We start from the raw sequence: 25,326 nt of genomic DNA on the forward strand, positions 1-25,326 counted from the left end.
TGATTCGATTATACTGTACAATGATAAAGAGGTTCTCATTAAAGACGTGACGATAAACATTCACTTTCTCACTAGCACGTGCTTAATAATTGTTGTTCTCTAATTTCATAAATTTTGCGCGGTATTATTTGAAATGAAAATTTTGGACGTCCAGAATTTCGCAATTTAATTTAAACATAACAAAGAGTAAAAAAGCTAACAATAACTAAGAACATCAAGCTTAATTTGCTAGAATCCGTGAAAAGTAGGAAAACCATACCTGTACGTTGCCATTTATAATTTCTTCAATCTTTATACTTCACACAATTGCACCGAATTTTTTTTCCTGCTTTCTGCGAATTATAGAGAATCCGACTTTATAGTCATTTTATATTATCATACCGTAAAGTAACGACTATTTATCACCAATATTTAAAACAAACCAACACAGTTTGTGGTAGATATTTGGTATTAAACAATACGCTTTATTTTCTACTCTTCCTTCTAAGGATCGAAACGATGGCACTGATTTAAACTTGTGAGTTTTATTTATTATATACTTAACTCTTAAAGTTCAGGGCATCAAAGAATTTTCCATTTTCCAATTTGAACAACGAAATCGAAGTTTTTAATATTTTTTTTTGCTCTACCTACACACACATTTATTAACTTGTCTTAAACTCATTTGAAATATAAAAGTCCAATTTCTCCAAATTTTCTCTTCTTATTCATAGTTCTTAGTTTCATAGCAATCGTGCGGTAAGTACGGAGAGAGGAATGACCCTTACTGGCCCTTGTTATAAGGGACCTGGCATCTATGCACTGTGTCGTTCATATCTAGCTCTAGACTATACTCTTTTTATCCACTACGGGTTAACCCTCGACTGCAATCTCACCTGGTGGTAAGTGATGATGCATCCTAAGATAGTAGCGGGCTAACCTTTAAGGGAGTAAGGTATATTCATACCACCTAATCGGTTTCTACACGATATCGCACTGGAACACTTAATCGTCTTTGTCTGCAGGGTGGTAAAAAGACCAGACCAGAGAAAATTCTGAAATAATAAATTCCCAAATTGCCCCTGCCAGGAATCGAACGCGGGACATCCTACTTAAATTCAAAGCGCTCATCGTTGCGCCAGGGAGGTCGTCTAAAAGGCACACAATCTCAGCATTTCATTACAAGTTATGAAGCAACCAATATGACTCGTTGGTCAAGGATGTTTAATATGCAAAACATACTAAAGTTGAATAAATGTACAAAAATTCAGGTGAAGGTTAATGGATGGTGATAATTAAAAATATATATTGGTAGTCGTCATCGAGAACCATTTTGAAGATCGCTAGATTTGATATGCTATAATCCTCATCTCCTAATAAAACACCTGTTCACCTTTAAGAGGCCAAATAGGGCAGTCGTTTGGTCGTTTTATTTTTTCGTGATTAAATCAAATTTAAATTAAAGCAGCATACCTAAATGTCGAATAGATTTTCATTTGTTCCAAGATTCGCTTAGAGAAAAATATGTCAAATTGTAGAACTAGAACTAGAGATGCTAGCACGTTCAACTATGTGTCGCGAGTTCCTGTTTTCGATCCGAGGGTTGAGTTAAGATTTTTTTTTCTCGAGTTAGGAAATTGGCGTTCACCTCTGTGCTTTGGCAAGCAAGTTAAGCCGATGGTCTTGGTTGAGATCTCTAAAATGTAATATGGCACGACACAACATAGACTGATATGCCCGTTTTCACTCACGACGAACAAGGCAATGCCTTAATAAGTATCGGAACTAAAGTAACGTGGAATCATTGTGAAGTAAATAGGAATCTCCTTAGATAAGGGATAAGGAGATTTCTAGGCACACATCAACCGTTCACCATTAGTTATCACCTGAGAGTTGGTGAAATCTTTTTTTTCTATACACATTGCCTAAATCATTAGGAATTCGATTTAAGCAATGGCCTATTCAAAATTAAGTGTTAAATTTTAAGTTACTCCATATGTAGGTTTGTATGTATTGTTCTGGTTAATATTCTATTGTATTCTATTCCAATAAAAATAGTTAATACTGTATACAATTTGTTTGTAATATAATATGTTATCGATTAATTTTGTGTTGTAAATCTTTTCTGATGTATTTTATTTTCTTTTTTTCAGGAAACCGACAACCGATAACGAATCGAATAAACGAAAGCCGTTGTACGAAAGAAGTTTTTGGGATGGTGAGTAAAATGTAGCAAAATGTTTCGATCAATAATATACTAGATAGCATTTGTCAACAAGTGTTCATGAAAAGTAATCACAAATTGGTAGCCCATTTTCGTTTGTTTTTTAGTAAAAAAAAAAGCGTCCGAGAAACCAATTAAATGCCGGCATATTTCATTTTAAGTAAGAGCATAGGTATCATAGGTTATATTTTTGAACACTTAACTCAATAATGGGCTTCTTCATAGACCAGAAGTTCGGAACCCTCGTAGCTTTAGTTTAAAGTTATCGCTATCATCTCACCTATATTTGAGTACAGAAATTTTTGACTTAGTAAATCAGAAACTGGTCATATAGCTAGTAAATTAATGATCGAAGAGCTTATGTCTAGATGTTGTTTTTGATAACTAATCTCTTGAATTTTTCGTTTCAAATAAACCTCGCACAATATTAATCTTAATGCAATCTTGTATTAGTAGGTAAATTGGTACCTAATTCCTACCCCAACCCAGTGGGTGTACGGGTAAATATGAAACCACTGGTTGGAGAAGCCAGTGGGTGCACGGGTAGCCTCTACGTAGAAGTTGGCAATATTCATACAAATCTATAGCTAAACTATAGGTAGTTTAGTTATAGATTTGTATGAAAATACCGAATTTTAGCGTCAAGCTTTGTGAGAAACTATAGGTAGTCTCACAAAACTTGACGCTAAAATTTGGTAGGTAGATAGTTTATAGGTAGGCGATGCCAAATAAGAAATGGGTTAAAAAGAAGAGGGGCCAAATAGGGGTAAGCTTTCGGTATGAAATGTGTATCTTCGGGAACCGGTGACGCGGGATTTTTATTTTAATCTTACGAAAAATCAGAAATTCTACTCGGACGTAGGTGCGGGCATTCGCTAATATAGAGTATATAATAAGTTCACTAGGGTTATATATACTTATCAACACCCGCAACAATTACGAGCTCGTTGTAAGCGTGTGTTTTAACCATGATATTTTAGCAATTTAATGGTCATTGCATCACTTCACTATGTAAACTTCTAAACGGAGCTCGAGAGAGAAATTAACTTCGATTCCATGTATCGATAATGTGTTTTCTGGAGCTTTGTCATTAGGAATACTTTTGAGAAAGAATGAAAATATAAAAAACCTGTAAAGAAAATTTAAGGTATAATAAAATGATGAGATCCAAAGCAACACTGTAACCGAGATCTCTCTCTTTCTGCTTATAATCCGTACGGAAGAACGAATCTTTAAAATTTTTGAAGTCTTAGGAGGTCCGAACGTGACCGATATCGATGTCGCAGATATGTTGGCATTCCATGAGGAAGAAAGACCTAGAATTTTAATGCAGGAAGTTCCTGGACATTAGCTGCATAAGAGGGTGGCTTGAGAGGATATCTAAACAAGACCCATAGGTGTCTAATGTTCTTCATACACGAATCCATCCTAACCATAGATGGCATATAAATATGGGTGCGTGCGGGGATGTCTAAAGAAGATATGAAAGGACTTCACTCACAATCCGTTCTAATCATAAATGAGATAGAACACGCATAAGCGGGTCAGCATTTTAAGAATGGGTCAGAACAGCCGCAAGAGCTAAGTGTTCCTCCAGACAGAGTTTGCTAAAATGTGACGTTCCTATGGTGAGTTTGTCGGAGAGCCTGGTTTGGGGACCAAATACCAGCAGGATCGCTGCCTACTACGCCATTCGGCTGTCAGTCAATGCCGGGACTGCGTATTTATTAAAGCACACTTTTAATATGTACTTATAATATAATAATAAATTGATGGATCACGCAGAAGGCTCTCCTGATGGTAAGGAAAACCAGCCTATAAACAGAGCAAGCCTTTGTATGCAAAAAACCCCGTGCTATAAAGTGTTGCCTTAAGCCCATCAACCAATGTCGTAGGTGTAAACCTCATGTGCCACACCAACCTTCAGACCGGAACACAGCAACCACGCCCTTCAGACTGAAACACTTTCTTCACTTCTTTCTTTCCCACGTCCGGGAAAATCTCTGCTACTACTAAAGCATAGCATTAAGTTGTCGTTATAGATTAAAGGTTAGCAATAATTATCCGCCTTAGAATCTACCAAATAATTATAACAGAATGATTTTGAGTTATACTGATGGTCTATTTTTCTTACTTGTCTTATAATGTAAACAATATTTTTTATTTTACTTTTAAAGTTTATTTTCATATTGTTAAGAAAATAATAATAACACACGTACATAAAGAAAGTCTCTTTTTATTTTTCAATGTTTTTAAAACTTACTTAACAATAAACAGCAATGAAAAAAATATTTAGATTATAAGGAAAAATGGAGTGAACGTATTTATATATACAATCACTCGGCCGTCTGCTGCCAGTGGTATAACTATAACAATAGGTGTATATATATAGACAGTTAGATAGACGTCGGAAACCTTACGTGTTCAAAGTCGTGAAAGTGCACCTTGTTCGATCGCCCTCTTTGTCACACCTGCCCATTCCTTGCACATGGCGTAACATTCGTTGTAACGTTCCTTTTTGATTTGGAAATCATAAAATGCTTTGCTTAAACTTAAATTTGAATTTTTTAAGTACTTAGAAAATAACCTTCATACTATTACACCAATTTAGGAAGAGGTTTAAATTGTTTGAGGAAAATCTATTAGCAATTATTGTATATTATGTGTAGTTTAATGAGGAGTGTTCTGATGAGTTGTTTGCATTTCACCACCTTGACGGAACCGCACATCGTAGGAACAAATTTGATCCCTACAATCTGGATGCTTAGTATATTTCTATCCGATCATTTCTGTCGCGCAATTGTCAATTTTGGACTTATCTTCTTTTATTGTTCCAAACTACGACTTGAGGTTGATCAAGTGGCGGATAAAACATCCTCAAAAGCTTGAAATGCATTGGTGGCTCCTATAGTGCTGCAGATGTTCAGGTGACTGGCCTGATCGTTTGCTATTTATATTTAAAAGATAATGTTTTTATTCATCTATAATACACTACATACTCGTAGCTCTAATGTTTGCGAGAGAAAGACAAAAGAAAGAAAGTATAGGTTAGTGCACATCAAGAAACACATACAACAATAACATAAAACGACACATTGAATATAAGTTGTACAATTGGCTACCTTATCGCTGAAAATCGATCTCTGCCAGGCTCACAAACTGCGGAGGAAATAATGAGTGTCAAGTGGGTTATGGCTATACAAAAACAATAATATCTTATATATAAACACACATGTATAATAAGCGGTGATATCCTAGTGGTTAGGACTTTGGCTTCACTTTCGGGGACCCGAGTTCAAATTCCAGCACGCTACTCTAAGTTTTCTAAGTTATGTGCGTTTTAAGCAATTAAAATATCACTTACTTGTGTAAATGTTTGTGTGATGAACATGAATGTTTTTCAGTGTCTGGGTGTTTATATGTATATTATAAGTATTTATGTATATTATTCATAAAAATATTTATCAGTTATCTTGGTACCCATAACACAAGCTACGCTTACTTTGGGACTAGATGGCGGTGTGTGTATTGTCGTAGTGTATTTATTTATTTATTATTTATTACTTTAACTGTGAAGGAAGACATCGTGAGGAAACCAGCATGCCTGAGAGTTATCCATAATATTCTCAAAGGCATGTGGAGTCTGACAATCCGCACTAGGCCAGCATGGTGGACTACGGCCTAAACCCTTCTCATTGTGGAAGGAAACCCGTATCCTGTATAGTGGGCCCGGTAATGGGATGTTACGATGGGATGATGGTACACTAATATAGAGGTACATACATACGTAAATTTATACCTTTCTTACAAATACAAATAGGTTAAATAAGAGAAAAGTATGGGTAAAAGCCATAAGACACCAGGGAAAAAAGCTAAGGAAAAGTTTCAATAGGACTGACGCGTTGAAGGACATAGGACAAATTATACCTTAGGGGCAAAAAAGTGTGCTTTAACCTTGCATCTAGCAATTAATCTGTCCCGTATTTTAAAGACTGATCTCTGCCGGGCAACTGAACTGCAAAGGATCTGATGACCTAACAGTGGGTTAGGGGATTGGGTATTCTATCTAGCTACGTGTTTCTAGCCACAAGACATGAAGTCTTGTGGCGCATAATCACTATGAAGTATAGTTTTAACATCAGTGAAATTATCGAGAAAACCAAACATATTTCGCCTGCGGTATTGACGTTACAACGTCAGAAACAATTATTCAGTGATTGAAAAAGTAACTAGACATCATTCATTAAATATCCGAGAGCGATTACAATCTCGCGTGGTGTTAGTCCTGTGCATAACACATTGCGTAATACAATGTATAAAAACTAGCTGTAGGTAAGTAGAATGAAAACAAAATCTCACATAAAATTGTTTAATGAATGGATAAAATGATCATTAATTACAGCATTCTCATGAAGCCGAGAATGAAAGCTTTGTTTTCTTAAACGAAAATTCCAATTATGAAATGTGCACACAAATGAATTCCCTCGAGGAAAGTAAGGTGGCTTGGAATCCCGCTGTACGACCATTAAGGTAACGACCGCGACCTGCCCGTCAGCTTTCATTGTTCAGGCAGCACTTTGCATGCCGTCACTACAATTTCATGCAGCCATTTTATGATTGAAAGTGATTGAAGACTCTTTATACCAGCAAGAACTCAACTTACTTTCATTCATTTATTAGATCAGAAATCCTCAAACTTTTTCGTGTACCCAATTTAGCTCTTGCCATGATTTGTGATATGTCTTCATACCTAGTAAATTATTTAAATTAGAGGCTACAGCCGTGGGTGTCACCACCCTACTGGTAAAGACGTGCCTGGTACGCTGTCGTATAGTAACTGATCAGGGAGGTTATTATGACTGGGTACCTCTTAACAGGTTAGCCTGTTACCACTTTGACTGCATCACACCTGGTGAATGTGAGATTGTAGTCAAGGACTAACTTGTAGTATAATAAAAGAAAAACGTATTCTGAATGTGTTCTTGACAGCTGATTGATATTGCGCTCTATGATCCGCTCTTATAGTTTTTCTGTTATAGAATTTTCAGTATCAGCAGTAAATAGCACTAACTTGTGCGAAAAGCCGTTAAAGCCCACCAGACCGCATTGGAGCAGCGTAGTCAGTCTATGCTCTAAAATCGTCTCTTCATTGAGAGAGGAGGTCTCTGCCCAGCAGTGGGGAATTACAAGGCTGCGGATAATTATCGGCCTCAATTTATGTGGGACCCCCAAGTTTTTTGATATTGATCTTGCATCTTCTGGGGGTCGATATAGACCCGTCTAGGATTATTTCATAAAACGATTAAAAGTGTTATTACCTTTGGATTAAAAAATATACTCAATGATTCGCCATTTACCCATCCGGCTGCCATATAAGATTGAAGTCTTGGAATTTCCTGTAAGACAACAAAAAGCTCAGGGTGAATGTTGTTTCTGTAATGTCCAGCATGTGGAAAGGGTATAAAGTCGACTTTCAAAGAGCCGCCAAGACAAAGGGTGTTGTAACGTTTAATATAATGTGATTTGGCAGATTCCAGAGCAGGCTTGGTTTCTGTTTGTTCGCATACCATAACAGGAGCATTTTATTTGTCGGAATAACCTGCCTAGTTGCATACTTATTCATTTATATTATACCCTTACCAATTCATTCATATCAAATTATCTAGGACAAAAAGTTGTTAATTGTGAGAGTATATTTTAACCAGTATACTTGAAATCATCAATGGATGGATATTATTTTGTGCAGGTATTAATTGTTGTTTCTAAAGGCCTGCACCAAACAATGTTTTTGAAACGCTGATAGTTACTTGAAAGTAAATACTTATCATAACAATAACAAGGTACATACAAAAAGGTGCGTTGACTTTGCCTGATGACCTTAGATAGAAATGTAAGATACAAATGTTTCTGTTTTGACCGTTTTATCTTGTAGAGATTATATAAGACATGTCACTGGAGAAAGTTAATTTAGTTTTGAAAGTGAAATCGATTGCACTTTCTTTCACTTATCCATTTCAAAGTCTGTACGGGGTATATATTATTTGAATAATCCAATTCGTAATACAGTTATTTCAATTTCATTTATTAGTAAATAGTTTCAATTAAGTTTATTAATCCATGGATTTACAAATTAGATGTTAATTAAATTGCTTGCAGTCTAGATATTGATATTTTTTTAAATTATTGTTTGGTTGAGGATCTGGAACATTTGCTTACCTCACACATTTATGATAGTTGAAATATTTCTAAAATAGTATATTTCTAAAACTCGAGACATACAATCACGAGCTTGTAATTTATCATGGAGTCCTGATGTTATATAGGAGTTTTAATAAAAGAGGGGAATGTAAAAAAATGTGCAAACAACTCTACAAACACGTCGGAGCGGTTTAAAGGCCGCGTCCGGATTGCGAGGGGCGAAGGCGGAGGGAAGGCAGCATTCCAGCTTCTGCGGCCATGCCGACGTTACTTCTATGCACGCTCCAAGGCGATCCTTATGTCCGAACCGACCTCTGAAATTAAACTGAATACTTACTAAACTGCGGCCAGCAAAAGGAGATAATGTACGTAGGCATACGTATCCATAGAATTACGTGAGAAGAGAGTAATTTTTCTGTTAAAATGAAAAGCTATCTATTTTTGTAGTTTACTTCTTTGTACCTACTATTATGGTTATGATTACGATAGCGAACAATTTTATGATGAGTATAATTTTTAAACTCTCAAAGCTTTCACCCTTCTTTTACAAGCTTTATTGCTCTATGATATTTTTATAACACTTTCGTAGCCGATGCAAACATAATAACCTTCTAAATAAATACATACATGAGATTTTGAAATAATATTCCAAACCCTTTCAAGAGGCGGATTTTCAGAGTAATAACTTCGTTTTCTAGGTTACGCCCTGATTATCCTCTAACTTTTTAAAATTAGTTTAAATTAGTTCAGCCGTCCAGAAGTTTAGCCAGGAAATGAAGTAAGAAAAAACTTTTTGAATGAGTGTTTTGTGATTATGGTATCATAGAAATAAAATCATGAGAAGCATTATATTTCGGAATCACCGATTTTCTCATATCAATTTAATTTATTTGTTTCGAATAATCAGCCGAAAATAGAGCATGGAATACTCCAAGCTGCACTCTACGACCCTGATTGTATTGCGAGAGAATCATCTATTACGCTTACGTACGGTCGGCGCCCTATGATACCTTTTAGTCCTAAAAATAGTATAAAACAGAACCGCTGTTTGGGTACCCACACCCAGTCATCTTAATATCACAACGAGATTGATGACCGGCAGTTAGTTACGTAAACGAACAAACTGGAACACCGTGAGCTTTTACTTATTTCGATATTGAAAGCTACCTACATAATATAATATTTTGCATTGTGAGAAAACGATGTTAAGGATTTTTTGTTTTTATTTATTTCGAATAATTAGTTACTATACTTGATTAAATCTAAATACATATTTACATACCAAAATAACCCAGTTAGATAAAGTGAAAAGTATTTACAAAAAGTATATGCCATCCAGAATTCCATATATTGGCATAGTACGTACCAAATGTTGGCGCTATTGCCTCTCTGTTTTGCTAGAATTAGCCGTCGTGTAAAACCAGTTCCTGGGTTTTAGTCACATGGCAGCATTTTGGCCACATTAACAATAAAACTAAAGGCTAGAATAGAAATTAAGTTCTTATGGCGTAAAAGGTTTTTAAAGACGGTTTGCTAAGGTTTTCGCTGCATAGGTGAAGTCCAGAGCCGTAAAGGGGTCTGTGAGGCGTTGGACGGGTCGAGGGATGCGGGGGAGTCGCGTGCGCAGCTCGTTGTCCGTCCCTGCCTCGGAGCAACGCCCCCGTCAAGGGCGGCGACGCTGCAAAATTCTGCAAGTCCGAAGCGATTCAGTGCATCGCGCCCCGCCGCGGCGGTTCCGCGTACACCGTTCGAAGTTAAGAGATCGCACGCCGCTCGCCGGCATCGTGGGCGCACCGCACGCACCGCCCTATGTTAAATAACTGTTATTTCGGTCTTTAATGGAAATGTTCCGCATTCTTAACTCGCTCCTCTCTCATGTCACTCTGTGACATCAGATGCGGTCTTATTAATTACGTGGTTAGCATTTCGTTCACGTAACGCTTTTAGTGACAATGTTTTTACGCACTTTTTTTAAGACGATGAAAGTAAATGTATTATGAATGAGCGGATGCCGAAAACAGGTTTCATAAATGGAAGTGTAGTGATATGAGTTCGAACAGATGACGTTTAACTTTGGATCTGATCGTCCATTTTTTACGATGCTGGACACACGGAAGCTGCCCAGACGCTCCATCTCGCTTATCGGTCCGTATAGTATAAAAAACATTATTCTGTTTTTGTTTTTGTTATTTATAAATTGAAAGCAGTAGTTTTATAGTTAGCAATAATATATTGTTATTTGATACAAAGATGCAGATTCAGATGCATTTTGCTCTTCTTTTATTCACCTGTCTAATTATATTGGTCAAGATTACAAACATATTTGAATAGCCCTTTAGAATTGCCCTTCAATTAAAGATGGGCAGACAGCTTCTTATAAATATTATAAATATTATAATAATTAAATAAAGGAAACAAATGAGCCAAGTAATTGACGTAATTTGAATGATATTTTGTTGATGAGGATGAGATAGGTATTTCCCTTATTAGTTTTTTGGGTAGGCTTTTAAACATGTTCCGATTTCTCTAAACTTGTTCATTATGATAAAAGAAAATTTCATCAAAATGAGCTGCCCGTAATTATCATCGTTTAAAGCAGTATTGTTGCAGTTGATGCTTTGTTTTAGAATTACAACCCTTATTTTTAAGACGTCAAGGGTATGACAAATAAATGTGTATCGAAAATAATACTTCTTTAAACAATAGTAATAAGCCCCAAGTTCAGTACAAAAAAGATAAAAAAAAAAAATAACAAATAAGCTTCAGTTTTGTATCACGAAAAGATTTTGAATTTGATTAAGATATTATAATAATTTGAGGGCAGTTCATACGTAGTTGTCAAGAAAGATATATATCTATGTAGATATATATCTAAGTAGCTGAAGTTGTCTTCGTATAGAAAATAAATCTTACCTACCGCACGTTTGAATTTAATGCTTACTATTCAATTAATATAGGTTGACACAATACATATTAAGCATTTTAGGAGTTTCACAATTTAATTTCCGTTCAACCATTGTTGAAACATAACTCTTGGTATTTTTATGAGCGTTTTGACGAGTTTACGCGTAATCTTACAAAGCCGCTATTTTGTGGATACTGTTTGTAACAAGAATTCATTATTTAACTACGTGGAATTTTCAAAATTGGCGAAATCGACTATGTTTTTATCACGTAAGTTAGATTAGAGTATTTACTTATTTATTTATGTAAGGTTCCTAATGAGAAACTGATAGTCAAAACATATACTTACGATAAGTATAAACTGTTGAACTTATTGAAATTAAAATTTTGTCGAGAAAATCAGTAGGTACACTTTATGGAGATGGGTATTTATTTGATTAAATAATTTAACTTAAAATTATGTTTTGATATTGAGTAAGTCTTAGGCAACTTCTAAATTAAATGTTAAACGTTGGTCTAATATATATCACGAGGGCCTAGATTCGATTTCAGATCAGGCTAAAACCGTGTTTAGTTTGGTTTCCCTGTAATAAAGTCAAATCAATATAAGCTTGTAAGATTCAAGCTTTTCAGGATACTAGTATTAATAGTCTAAAGATAAGATGATAAAATAGTGAATATTGTAAACTAAAATAAAGAAGCTTACTCTTTTCTTATAAGAATCCTATACAACTGGCACTTAACTCATCAAATGAACCTGCTGCCAATTCAAGCGTGCCATTTAATTGCACTTGCACGTTTTGTAGGGGGGAAATCGAGTGTTCTCTTGTAGAGCTTCGAAAGCTACACGCATATTAATCCATATTGAAGTCGTTTTTATAACAACGGTCGTTTATTTGCCGCCATTTTACTGGTCACGTATACAATGTATTTATAAATAGAGCTTGCTATTTGACTATCCTGTCTTTGACGGCAGAGTGATAACAAGCCAAGGCTGTAGCCATTTACTTGTCACCATTCAATTAATACAATTAGACCCTAAGTCATAATGGTAGCCTTAATCATCTCCCCATAGAGAAACATTCCTAGTAGGGAGGCTTAGCCGCTACTACTATATTAAAAAGTCTAGCGGCCAGAATAAATACCAGTAGAGACTAAGTTGTGACGAGGCTCTCGGAATTTAGTTATGTCAGATACAGCCATAGTTCTAGAGTAATTTAGATCAAGAAATCCAATTGGCTAAGCCATAATGGCAATAGCCTTCTTCTGAGGAAATAGCCCAGTGAGTATGAATCTCTAAGCTAAGGCAAGAAGCCTTAGCTTAGAGATCTATAAGTACTCATTGGCAGTGGCGTGCATAGCGGGTATGCACAGGGTATGCAGATGATAAAAAATGAAAAAAAAATCCAGTACGAGTGATTAAAAACTTAACGATACGCATTGTAAGAGTTACAAAAAGCCTACCCTTATGTTTTTATAACTTGTACCGGACATTTTCTTCATTTTTTATCATCTGCATACCCTGTGCATATCCTCTGTTGTGTCCTCCTCCTCTTGTGTGCACGCCACTGCTCATAGGTTATTATTAAACTCTTTATTTGTATACCACAACATTTAAAATATAACAAAAACAGAAACATCGAAAGAAGTAGTAATACAAAAGGCGGCCTTATCGCTTAATAGCGATCTCTGCCAGGCAACCTTAGAATTAGGAAAAAAAAAAGAAGAGGAGAATAGACTGCTGGTGGTACAAATATTAAAATACTAGGTTCCTTAGTCAGATTAATAGGTTCCTTAGTCAGATTGAAGATCAGTAGAGGCTCTGTTCTCACAGAGCTTTATCAAAGCTGGCGAGATTAAGTTAAAAGCTCTATCCTTTATAAAAGGCACTGGACAGGGTGTCACTTTGATTTAATCTCTAATTTTTGGAATAATTTTGCGCTATTAATGTAATACTGTCAGTAATACGAGTGTCCAAGGAAGTAAAATTACAAGTACTAGAAACTAGTAGACTTTCTCGTATGGCATATTTAGTGCTTCTATTGGCATGGCATGGCATGACATAGTTTAAAGTATCATTTGTATAGTACTAGTAGACTTTTTCGTAGGTCATATGTGGTGCGTTAAATGGCATGGCATGACAAAGTTTAAACTGTCGTTTGTTTAAGAACAGCCAGTCAAGTTTGGTGGGTGTTTTAAATCAAAATAATACAACGCGGCCCTAAAGCCACTAGTGGAACGGCCTGAGTAAAGAGGCTCAGTATTGACAAAGAGCATATCGCAAGTGTGATTTCCTCTTTTTGTGATGTTTAGTTCTGTGTTCGGTCTACCTGTCCGTATATCATCGCCATATTATCTAGAAACTATTCCAGCTTTAAAAGTCTTATGAAAAGTTCAGCTAAGTCAATTATCATTGGTACAAGTGGCACGACCAAATTCGTATTTGGACTTGGCATTTGACTTAAATATTTGATTGTCTCCGGTATTTAAACATTTCGCTATAAAATAAATTAAAATAAATTTACAATAAAACAAAATTATTAAATTAATATTAAAACTAGATCAAGATATAAATACATACATAAACAGATTATTATTAATCAATTATAATATTTTAGTAAATGTCAACTTGTGTTGTCACCTGTCAAGTTATAGACAGTACTACACGAACATGTTTTAAGAAACACTAAAAGTTAGATTTATTACATGATCGAAAATAAATAATTAATGTTTACAAAATAAATTGTCGCTACATTGAGCAAAGTGTAATGGGCTCAGATTCAACATCTTTGTTTTACTTCTGTATTGAAATCCATAGCAATATTATAATGCAAAAATGTGTTTGTTTATTTGTTTGTATGTCCTACTTTACACCCTAAATAAGCAATCGACTCGGTTTTAGCATACATACAATAAAGTTTTTACAGAGTTAGTTAAAAACGGATAGTAAAATAGGATATTTTTTGTCCCAGTAAAACAAACCATGGGAATTTGTAAAAAGCCGTTATTAACGCGAACGAAGAACGCGGGTAATAGCTAGTAAGTATTTCATAAAAGTCAAGAAATAGTATCGAATTTGGAAAGAAATATTTGCTCAGAAGCTCAACCTACCAAGATAAGGTATAATTTAGCGAGCGTCAACAAGTTCTTAGTATAGAGTCAAACTCAAAAAACCATTATTTCTGTTTGGAATTCAACTCAAAATCTCCTTTGGCACCCACCCAATTGAACTCAAATCATTTTGAGTTAAACAGATAGTCATGTTTACAGTCATTTATTTAAAAAATGTATTTGTAATTTTTTCTGCCCACGGATTGTCAAGTGCTTTGTGAATTGATCGGGGCTTAAAGCATGTCTTGACATGTCATGTGATGATGACTGCATGTCATATTTCACATACGTTATTGAAGTACTAAAAATAAGGATTAAGTACAATTCTGAAACAAATAGTAAACAATATTAAAGTAATAGGTAAGTAGGTAGTAATTCCCAGGACTATCATGCATAAGTAGAAGTAACTACTTAAATCACTCTGGATCCAATTGGTGTAATTTTTTTTTTATTTGTGCAATAAAGACTTTATCTATCTATCTATCTATCTATGTACTCTAATAAAGGAAGGTTGTATTCCGGAGTTAGGAAATTGGTTTGTTTGCCCCAGTGTTTCGGAGAGCACGTTAAGCCATTGTGCTGGGTTATTATCACGTGTAATGATAATTATCAAAGTCCACCACAGTTTGCTAAGCATTCTGCTTTTTGGGTTAGGCGTAGGTACCAGAAGTGGCACATTAATAGGCTAAAAAAATAAAAAAAACCATAAAGTATTTTTAATTTATTTTTCATCCTATTAATTTATTCCCAGTAAAATAAAGCCATGGTCGTAGAAAAGGTTATTAACTAAATAAATAGTTTCAATGTTGTTGGTCCGAATAAACGACAAGGAAGGATACGAAAACGGCATTTGGATTACACAAAGCGAAATTTCAGTGGATGGCACACTTGTACAAACAGACTGAAGCGTGCTATGTCTCTAGAAATGTATATACTATGACGTTAATTGTGAATACATATGTGTTGAAAAATGCGAATTCTATCAGTCTACTCGTGATTATCCTAGAGGGGTGGTTGAGTTCAAATGAGTTTTCATAAATGTAAAAAATATTAAAATACACGTTATGTACAAACAAAAGGTGTTAGTGACAGATACAAAATCTTATAGCATAATTAAAATTCGTCATTCGTATATTCTACACCCAATTGAAGAAGAAGGTATTTTTAATTATTACCACGCGTGCTTTCGAATTTAAATTTTGTTTCGTTTTGACTAATTGTTTTTATTACTACAAGCTCTTCTTGGGGTTTTGTTTGTTTTCTATATTCATATAAGGTATCTTAACATCCGTAACGATGTTATTAATGCAAAAATGGAAAACCAACTAAATCCCTATTAAAAGTAATCACATTTATGTGTTGGAGGCGTTCGGGATATAAAAAGTATGATGTGTGTTATTCCTGTAAGATACCTCAATGCCAATCAATAATCCTATCAACCATTTTCGCATATAGTCAATAGCAAACCTACGCTTTAAATGTACCTCACAGGAACCATGTTTTTTTCGGTATCTTATCTTATCTTATACCTTTAAACGAGCAATTCTTGTTTATATATAATTGGAATCTCGGAATCGGCTCTAACGATTTTCATGAAATTTAGTATACAGGGGGTTTCGGGGGCGATAAATCGAACTAACTAAGACTCATTTTTAGAAAATGTCATTTTATTCGTGTTTTATCGATAAATATATGTATAATAAATATAAAAAATAATATATATATAAATATATATGTAAATATATATGTATATATATATAATTGGAATCTCGGAATCGGCTCCAACGATTTTCACGAAGTTTAGTATACAGGGGGGTTTCAATACGGGGTGATAAATCGATCTAGCTAGGATTTATTTATATTGGAATCTCAGAATCCTTTATAATGGACATACGACTATTTTTTAAGTCGACTCATTAGCGGATTAAGTCGCGCGAATCCGCTAGTAAGTAATATAAGCTTACTGGACCTATAATTATCTCTATGCCAATACATGATCGTTGATAGCCTCGTAGGATTTACTTGGGCTTCACTTTCTTCTATGTGCATTTTAGGAAGTAAATATCACTTGCTTATATGCTAGATAGTTCACATAAATTCGCGTGCTTAGTATTTCTCTCTAACTTTAAATATACCCTTCGTGATATATAGTCAATTTCTTTCTCCAGAATCAAACTATGGACAGAAAAATACCAAATTCGAAAAGATGTCTAAGGATTACAACAAAAACATTTTTGGATTTGTATAAAACCTACTTTTGCCTTTTTAGTGAGGATTTAGTTTGTGTAAATTATGAAAAATATAGTCATTTATGTTATGCATTATAAGGCATTTTCGTTTGAATTTCATGAAAAACTTCAGTGATATATATTTTTTGTTGGTTTTGTGGAAATGCGTAGGTCTTGTTTGCGTAGGTCTTAAATAATGAAATTCATGAAAGATTTAATTAAAAAGAATCAAGTTCTATTTGCAGAAGTGGTTTTATAAAAGAAAATGTTATACTTAAATATTTTATAAGTACCTATCATAAATCCACAACTGGTGAAACTACAATATCGCATCTCTCTGGCTATCGTGACTAAAATGCTTTGCCAAATGCCAATAAAGCCATCGAGTCTAGAGCTAGAAATACCATCCTGGCGTAAAGGTTTTATAAATGGAAGGTCCCGGTTTCAATCTCTAGCGTGGCAATTTGGAAATTTATAAACTCTGATAAAAGGAGACAGGCGCAGAAACAGAAATCTGATTATTTTCTGGTCTGGTGTAGGCTTCGGCTGCGGCTAGTTACCACTCTCCATACAATGAGAAGGGTTCCATATAACTGCCATACCCCTAACCGGTTAGCCTGCTACCATCTTAGACTACATCATCACTTACCATTATGTGAGTTTGCAAAAAAGGCCTGGCCTTAAAACAAAACATCGCGTGTATAAGGTTTTAATCCAAATACATTTTTTTTCGGTAGGGACTAATCTCAGATACCATTAAAGTTTTTTTTATTAATTGACTGACCCACCTGATGGTAAGTGAAAAACAATAGTCTTTAGGCAGAGCAACACTTCGCAGAGCATATAAGGAGCACGTCCGTCCGCGAGGCGTAGGTGTTAAACCCACCCACCACGCCCTTAGGACCGAAACACAGCATTGTATCTATGCTGCGTGTTAGTAATTCCTCGGACGAGATCTGTCAACAAAAAGTTCTATACACTAAAAATAACGTTTTGCAACTTTGTTTTACTAAATAAATATGACCAAACTGTTATAAATAACAGATGCAAAATTTACATTCAGAATCAATTGTTTTCCTGTTACAACCCACCTGCCTTGAAAATATTCGTGTTTTTACATTGTGATTGACTTTGGATTTCGGTTTTTTGCAAATTTTTAATTTATTTATTAGCATTTTTAAAACATTTTAATTTGAAAATTTGATACTATAAGTATACTGGTGCATAACACGTAAGACTTATGTTACGTGATCTCACATATACACTTTACTCGAATTTCGCACGGCGAGAGCTAGATTTGAGGGTCTTATTAAAGAAATACTTAAAAATACGAGAGGTCGTATCAAAACGAGCGATTTGCAATATATTTATTATTTCCATTAACTGTAACCCAAACGAGTATGCAAAATAAACCTTTTAGATACTGAGAAGAACGTTTGCGTGTTGGAAATTAGGACAGAACGGTAGCTGTCCGTTTTATCAAGCTATTTCAAGAACTTTCATGTTTATTGTAGAAGAATAATAATAATTTTACTAAGTTTAAATATAAATATGCAGGTATGTAACATTTGTAATATATGATTTCAGATCGTGTCAGCAAAAGTGACGCCGAAGACAAAAGCCTTTCAAATGATGAAACTCCATTGCCATCCTGCCCACGGCAACCTCCTGATGGCGTTGAGACACCTTCAGATGTTATTGAAAAAACTCCTGACTTACCTACTCGTCTACCACCACGGCTCTCGACTGGAACTGCCTGGAACAGCACTCCACAGCGTTCTCGGTTTTCTTATTCATCACGAACTCAAGATGCAAGAAGTGAAGCTAGTGTAAAAGACAAGATTGCTATGTTTTCCACTGATCTTGCTACGTCATCGGATCGTTTAGATAAGTGTGGAACTTTACCAATTAGATCAAATTCGACTTTAAGAAAGAATTCAACTCCATATACAAATGCATACTCTGAAGTATCATCCCTAGACCGGCGCTTAACAAAATCTCAAGACAACTTGGATGAAACGCCGCGTTCGTATAAACGAAACGCTGATAGACCTGAAGTTCTAGGAGCTTTAGAAAACACAATAACTGAAAAAAATATTAAGCGGTTTAATCAACCAGATATAATCAATAAACCTCTATTTTATGGAAGCACTACTACAATACCATCAGATGTAACGTTTACTCGTCCTTCGTATCATGTGCGAAGTATTAGTGATGACAACGGCAGCAAAAATGCTTCAAAACATAAATCAAACTTAGAATACTTGATTGAGCAAAGGAAAAAATCCATGTCAAAACTGCGAGGTTTAGTTATACCTGAAGTTCAAGCTCCTATAGTTGATTTGCCTGAGATAAAAGTTTTAGATTCGCTATCAAAAACTTTCCTTTATAACTCCTCCAATAAAGAGACTAAAAAGGAAATCAATTTAAATAAATCCAAATCTGTAACATTAACAGAAAATAAATGGAAACCTAATTTCATACCGAATAACATTCCCAAATATTCTCCAGCATTCAAACGAAAATCATTGCAAGTATACAATTCTTCTTTATCAAAGGAATCGACACCAGAACGTAAATTAGGAGAAATGGTAGAAGTAATGAACAGAAACAATAATTACAGCAACTCTCCTGCTTTGAAACCAGTACGAAACACATATGAATTTTCAAAAACCTCGTTTACAAAATCAGGTTCATTATTTAATAAGGACTTTTATAAAAGTAATAACACTAATGGCAACATACAGGACTTTAAAAATGTTGAAATTAAAATATGCACCACCACTGATATAGTAGATAGTGACAATGATTCGGCCATGAGCTCAACGCAATCTAGTTATCGTTCATCAGCTTCTTCGCCTATGCATACCATAGAAAATATAGAGTCAGATAGTTCACGTCTCTCCCCAAGAATTTCTCATTACAATACTTATTCAATTATTAAATGTGAAATGCCCAATAAATGCATTACTGAGAAGAATTTTGAAGATTACAATAAGAGAAAGATTTGCCGTTCTATGTCTTCAGATACAAATATATCACTCAGCTCATCAGCAGGCTCAGCAGCAACATCAGGGTCACAAGCAAGTTGTAGTTCTCTAGAAAGTTCTGTCGCTGACTCAGACAAGAGAAAAGTTTCAAAAGTTTACAACGTGGATACTATTAATAGGAGAAATATTGTTGCTTCGGCAAAATGTAGGAGTGGAAGAGATGTCAAGCTCAAATCGCCGGTTGTTGAAACTAAATTCTCGCATGAGTCTCTTAACAGATCTCCCAGTCCAACAAATAAAACGTCTGATCGCCTTTCTACACTCACATCATCAGTGAGTGCTTTAGCGACTAAAGGTGAAAACAGACGACGAAACAAAATATTTGTTGACAGTGATTCTGACTCAGACAGTGAAGTAAACATACGCCAGCGGAAATCTGACTACAAAAATACCCGATTGAAACGCAATTCAAGTTTATCGAATAAAAGCAAACAAAATGAGATAAATCAAGATGTAGAAAAAGCAGCAGAGGCACCAAAACCCGCTAACGATGAAATAGCAAATGAAATCAATAAAGGCTGTCTAGAATATTGTGACAGCGTTAAACCCGTGTTTTTGCAAAAGAAAAATAGTTTTGGTACCAGTCAAAGTAATAAAGAAATAAAACAAGTTGAAAAGCTCATTGAAAACCGGAATGGAGCTCTATATAGCGAGAAAAATGATCTTAATATTTCTGATAGTGCAAAAAAAGCTAAATTTGCATCTATTGTAACAAAAGATGCTAAAAACATCAGCATACATTCAATAAATCCTAAAAATAATGAATTATCTACGACCTTAACACAAACTTTCCGTCTTATAAAAGGCGCCGGTACTGGTGTGGGTTTAATATTAGCTGGGGGTATTGACTGTGAAGCTAAAGATGTAACTGTAAGTATCAAATAATTATGAACGATAAATTATATTCAGCTAGCTAAGCAGTTACTGTTAAATGTTATTGATTATATTATTGATTATAGGTACACCGAGTACTAGCAGATAGTATTGCTGCAAAAGCGGGAATCAAAAGAGGATCGAAAGTGACGAACATAAATGGCAATTCAATGTTAGGCTTGACACATGCTCAGTCTGTTACTATACTGAAGGTATAATATCCATTTTTCATTTTGATCTTTTTAAATGCTAGGTGCATGTCGTCGACTGAATTTCGTTTTACTTAGACATATTTATTTCCATTTCAGGAGCAGCGATCAGAAGTTACAATTGAAATAGAAAAAGAAGTCCAACAAAATGGAAATCTTACAGCATACGGCTCTGAACACGGTACGTAATACAACGCCAGGTAAATCCAGGGGGTTAGATCGACCGCTTTTTGCTGCCTGAAAACGCACAACAATTGCCAGAAAAAAGTGGCTCTTAGCTTAGAATTATATTTTAATAATTGTACCTCCTATGAGTAATGCGCACCTAATTCTTGTCATTCCTAATTCTAAGTAAATATCTAAAATAAGTAATTTCACTTTTCATTGTTTTGTCACTTATTGGCAACATTACGTCTTAACGATGTTGGGTTAATGAAAGGTGAAAATTAAGCCACACCAGCTGGTTTTGATGTTGCTACTCAGGCCAGGTTTGGTTGGTTGTATAATTAAGTCTAAAATAAGTAATAAATCTTTATAAGGTGTAATTTGATTATGATTTCAGCGGAGTCGAACGGCGACCAAACTGATGTAGCCACCAGAAAGGACGTTGACAAGAAAGGCCGTCCAGTAGTGACGGTCATGTTAGAGAAAGCTGGTGGTGGAGCTGGTTTAGGTTTTGGCTTGGACGGAGGCCGAGACTCTCCTCAAGGCGATCGTCCATTAACAATCAAAAAGCTCTTCGCAGGTAATTATGCTACTTTTCCATGTTCGGGTAGGGTTTTAGAACTTAACTCTAACTTAATGATTATCATCACATCTATGCTCTAAAACCCTTCCCCTATGAGATAAGTAAATTTAAGATTTAATAGAACTGGCTTTTCGTTATTTTGCTAACTATTCTGGGAATTTTTATCAAACCTTTCTGCATTTATTTTCAGGAGGTGCAGCAGCACAAAGCGGACGTATCGTTGTTGGTGCAGAGCTCATCTCCGCTGGTGGACAATCTATGGAAGGATTTACAAGAACTCAAGCATGGGCTGCTTTAAAAGCTTTGCCAGCTGGGCGAGTGGCCTTGGTTCTAAGAAACCCAAATTCGTAAAAAAAATATGTAAACTACAGTCTAGTGCTTAAAATATTATAGTTACTTAAGTAATTACTTGATTTTAATTTATTTCATTGGGGATTGATTAATGTGGCCGTCTCGCACGAATTAAAATTATTCTTTTGTTTAAAACATTTCTAAAGTAAGATATTACTTTAGATGCCTAAATGTGGATTTGTGTATCATTTGCGTAGACATTGCTAAAGGACTGATTTAGGAGCGAAGGAGCTTTGAGGTTTTCGTTCATTCTGATGATCTATAATATTCATTTTTTAGTCAGCATTAGTAGATGCATTGTACATAGTATTTTAGTAATGGTTTAATTGACAAATACCGTCTTACACATAGCATTAATGCTATAAAGACTATAAAAAACAATTTGTTAAAAAACTATTATAATTTATTGATTTGGAAATGTTTATACTAGTCCCGGAGGCAAATGCGAAGTTTGTAGATATGTTATACTTTATAATTGTATGCGGCTTACATATTTTTATGTCGATTTTAATTTGGAATCTGATGTATTGTAACAACATGATTTTTGTTATTGCGTGCCATTTTAAATTTATGTCGAAAGTTCTGCAATTTTGAGCATTTTATAAAATTGTTTAAAATGTATTTTTTGTAATAATATACAGTATACACCTTGAAATAGCAATACATATCCGTGAATTTCATGTTCTTAGTCTAGTTAACTTACAAAGTAACCTATTTTTTTTAAACATCTAAAATACTTTTACAAAACATAGTTTTAGTAAATGCATGTGAATAGGTAAGTGAGATAATAAATGCCCTTTTATTGCTTTGTTGTAGACGTACATTCAAATTTTTAAGTTAACATGTACAACATCTTCTGTCGTGTTATATAAGATATATCCCGGTTACTTGCCATGAATATTTTTTATTAGCCTTACCACTAATTATATCATTTTACAGTTAGGTTAATATGTTTGTAAATAGCTTCGATTGTTTGTTGTATTATTAATAAAATTTAATATTTTTTTACTACATCATAGTAACTATATGCCTTTTTATAATAAAATTTCATTAATATCGTCATCAGTTCATAGATTCTGGTTATAAAAAAATATTTTTGATTAAGTTTTTGAAATATAATCTTTAAATGTAAAATTGTGTTTTCTTTGCTTTTTATTAAAAAAACGTATGTATTCAAGGATGCTAAGACGGAGACGGAGAGGGGTTGCTAAGACACAGTCCATATAAATGTAATTTACGCATGATTAAGATAAAGTATTATAATTTTAGAAAAACTAATAAAGCTTTCATGAGAAAAGAACCAAAATAAATATTGACATCCCTAATTGTAACGACTTCAAAACGAAAAGACGTCTACACTTGCATGTGTGTTCACATACACGTGTGAGTTATTTATTTTTTCTTTATCTAGAACCATAACCGATCAATAGATCTCAAGAAAAAGTTGTGAAACAAAAGTTTTCACTATTATGAATACTGTAATACTTACCATATAACCGATCGGATAGTGCCCCTTTTCCAAGCCTTGCAAATGAAATACCTTTTCCCATTTATAGATGTTTGCTATTTATTAACAAGTATGAGATAAATCATTCTTTGTAATGTTAGCTTTGACAAATGGAGTCACCTCCTGACTCATTTTTATTCAGTTACGAACCTACTTATGCAGTGTGATCATTAAGTTTAATAAAAATGTTGCACATCTTACACATCTATTATAATGGGCATTCTACTAAACCTGTCGCTAAGCGAAATATTAAACTAAAAGTTTTACTTTTTATGCTTAAAGATACACGAGATATAGTGGATTAAGGAAAGAAATACAATATTATAATATATTATGCTTGCTTATCGGCTTTTTATTAATCACAACTGAACATAATTAAATCGTGTTTATAAAATCGCAGAAATATGTCACTATAAAGAAGTCAGTTTATCAAGATCTGTGCCAAGTGTTGAATCGTATATTAAATTAATACCTACAGATTATATAGCATACATTCCATTATATTGTGTTGTACTATGTTATAGCCTTATTAAAAAAATATAGTTCATAAGAATTTCTATACTCCGAAATTTTAGATATAATATTATTACAAACAATAAAATCAGTCATTAAGACCGAACTTTAGGCCCAGTTAAAAAAATACAAATGGATGGATTTTATTCTATACTGTCGAATTAGGGTGGCGACATAGTACATATAACGTGCTTTGTACATTTTTAGCAAGTGTTCTTCGATTATTATTGTTTCAGTAACGTCATAAAAATATTATGAATGCACAAGTAACGCTTGGAGTAAAGGTAATAAATAAGTTTACATATTTTGTTTGAATTAATCATTATTGAATATGTAATAACCAACAAGATCGACTTATTACCTACACTAATTTTTACACATAAAATATATCTAATTCTTACACTTTGTTAAGCGTTAAGAGTTCACTGAATACAGAATTGGTGACGTCAAACCCACAATTCTTGTGTGAAGAGGTGTACACTAACTACCTTCCTTCTGCGTCATAAAATAGATTACGTGCGTTTTTAATATCACTGGGTCAGGCCCAAAAAAAACACGTGTTATACATTACTAAAATGTAATATTGTGAATTTTAAATCAATTAAAGTTCTACAATAATATGGTTTGTTAAACTCATTAATTTGTTATTAATTAATTGATGAGGAAGTCAAAATGCCATATCCAAATCTTTATATTATAAACTATGATTATCAGATTTGTCATGTGTTGAAGTACTTACATGTTTCTTTTTTAAAAGACGTTGAGTGTTGTTTCTAAATAAAGTACACTTTAAACAAGTGGACTAAATAAAAAACTGTATACTTTGGACACAAGAAATAGTAGGTATTACTTATGTTAATAATAGAGAAGCTTCTTATAGAAATCTTCAACTTGTCGTAGATTCTCCATTATTTAGTAGATCATTAGGTTAAGCACAAAAAATACAAGCATTTTTGTATTGCATAGAGGGTAATATCAGCTTTACTTGTAAACGTTAAACTTATTTTCTAGTTCAGTGACAACTGGAGCTAACTGCTATCACTTTGTTTCAGAATTATAATCCGTGGTCAAGGTACTTATGTCATAAAGACAGTAATTTTAAAAATAATACTGCTTTAAGACATGGTAGTAAAAACCCAGTATTTATTTTTGAAATGAATCAATATTGATGAGTAAGATCTTATGCGTATTAAATCAACTGGGTTAAATCGACCGAACATTACCCATACGATTATATACCTAATAGGTAAATACATTTCAAGTAAGAAAATGCATTTGTTTTTCTTACATAGTTTCTTAATTTAATAATTAATTTTAAGACCTATAAACCTTTTTATTATTGAAAAATAAATAAGTGTTAGCTAGCTAAATTTCGTATAATATTTAAACTTTGATTAATATTAAGTATCACAGATGAAATATAAATATTTA

At 34.1% G+C, this 25,326-nt stretch overlaps 1 protein-coding gene across 1 annotated transcript in view; it reads left to right on the forward strand.

Annotated features, from left to right (window-relative positions):
• Positions 1 to 22,949, forward strand: part of LOC120630077 — a 65,740-nt gene extending 42,791 nt beyond the window's left edge. Inside the window, exons 3-8 of the mRNA XM_039899224.1 lie at positions 2,133 to 2,197; positions 18,232 to 20,564; positions 20,654 to 20,779; positions 20,876 to 20,957; positions 21,339 to 21,521; positions 21,715 to 22,949. Coding sequence (XP_039755158.1) covers positions 2,133 to 2,197; positions 18,232 to 20,564; positions 20,654 to 20,779; positions 20,876 to 20,957; positions 21,339 to 21,521; positions 21,715 to 21,875 — 2,950 coding nt within the window. The 3' untranslated portion in view covers positions 21,876 to 22,949. The remainder of the gene's footprint in view (positions 1 to 2,132; positions 2,198 to 18,231; positions 20,565 to 20,653; positions 20,780 to 20,875; positions 20,958 to 21,338; positions 21,522 to 21,714) is intronic.
• The last annotated feature ends 2,377 nt before the right edge of the window (positions 22,950 to 25,326 follow it).

Source organism: Pararge aegeria, chromosome 2, assembly GCF_905163445.1.
Source record: "Pararge aegeria chromosome 2, ilParAegt1.1, whole genome shotgun sequence".
NCBI classification, from domain to species: Eukaryota; Metazoa; Arthropoda; class Insecta; order Lepidoptera; family Nymphalidae; genus Pararge; species Pararge aegeria.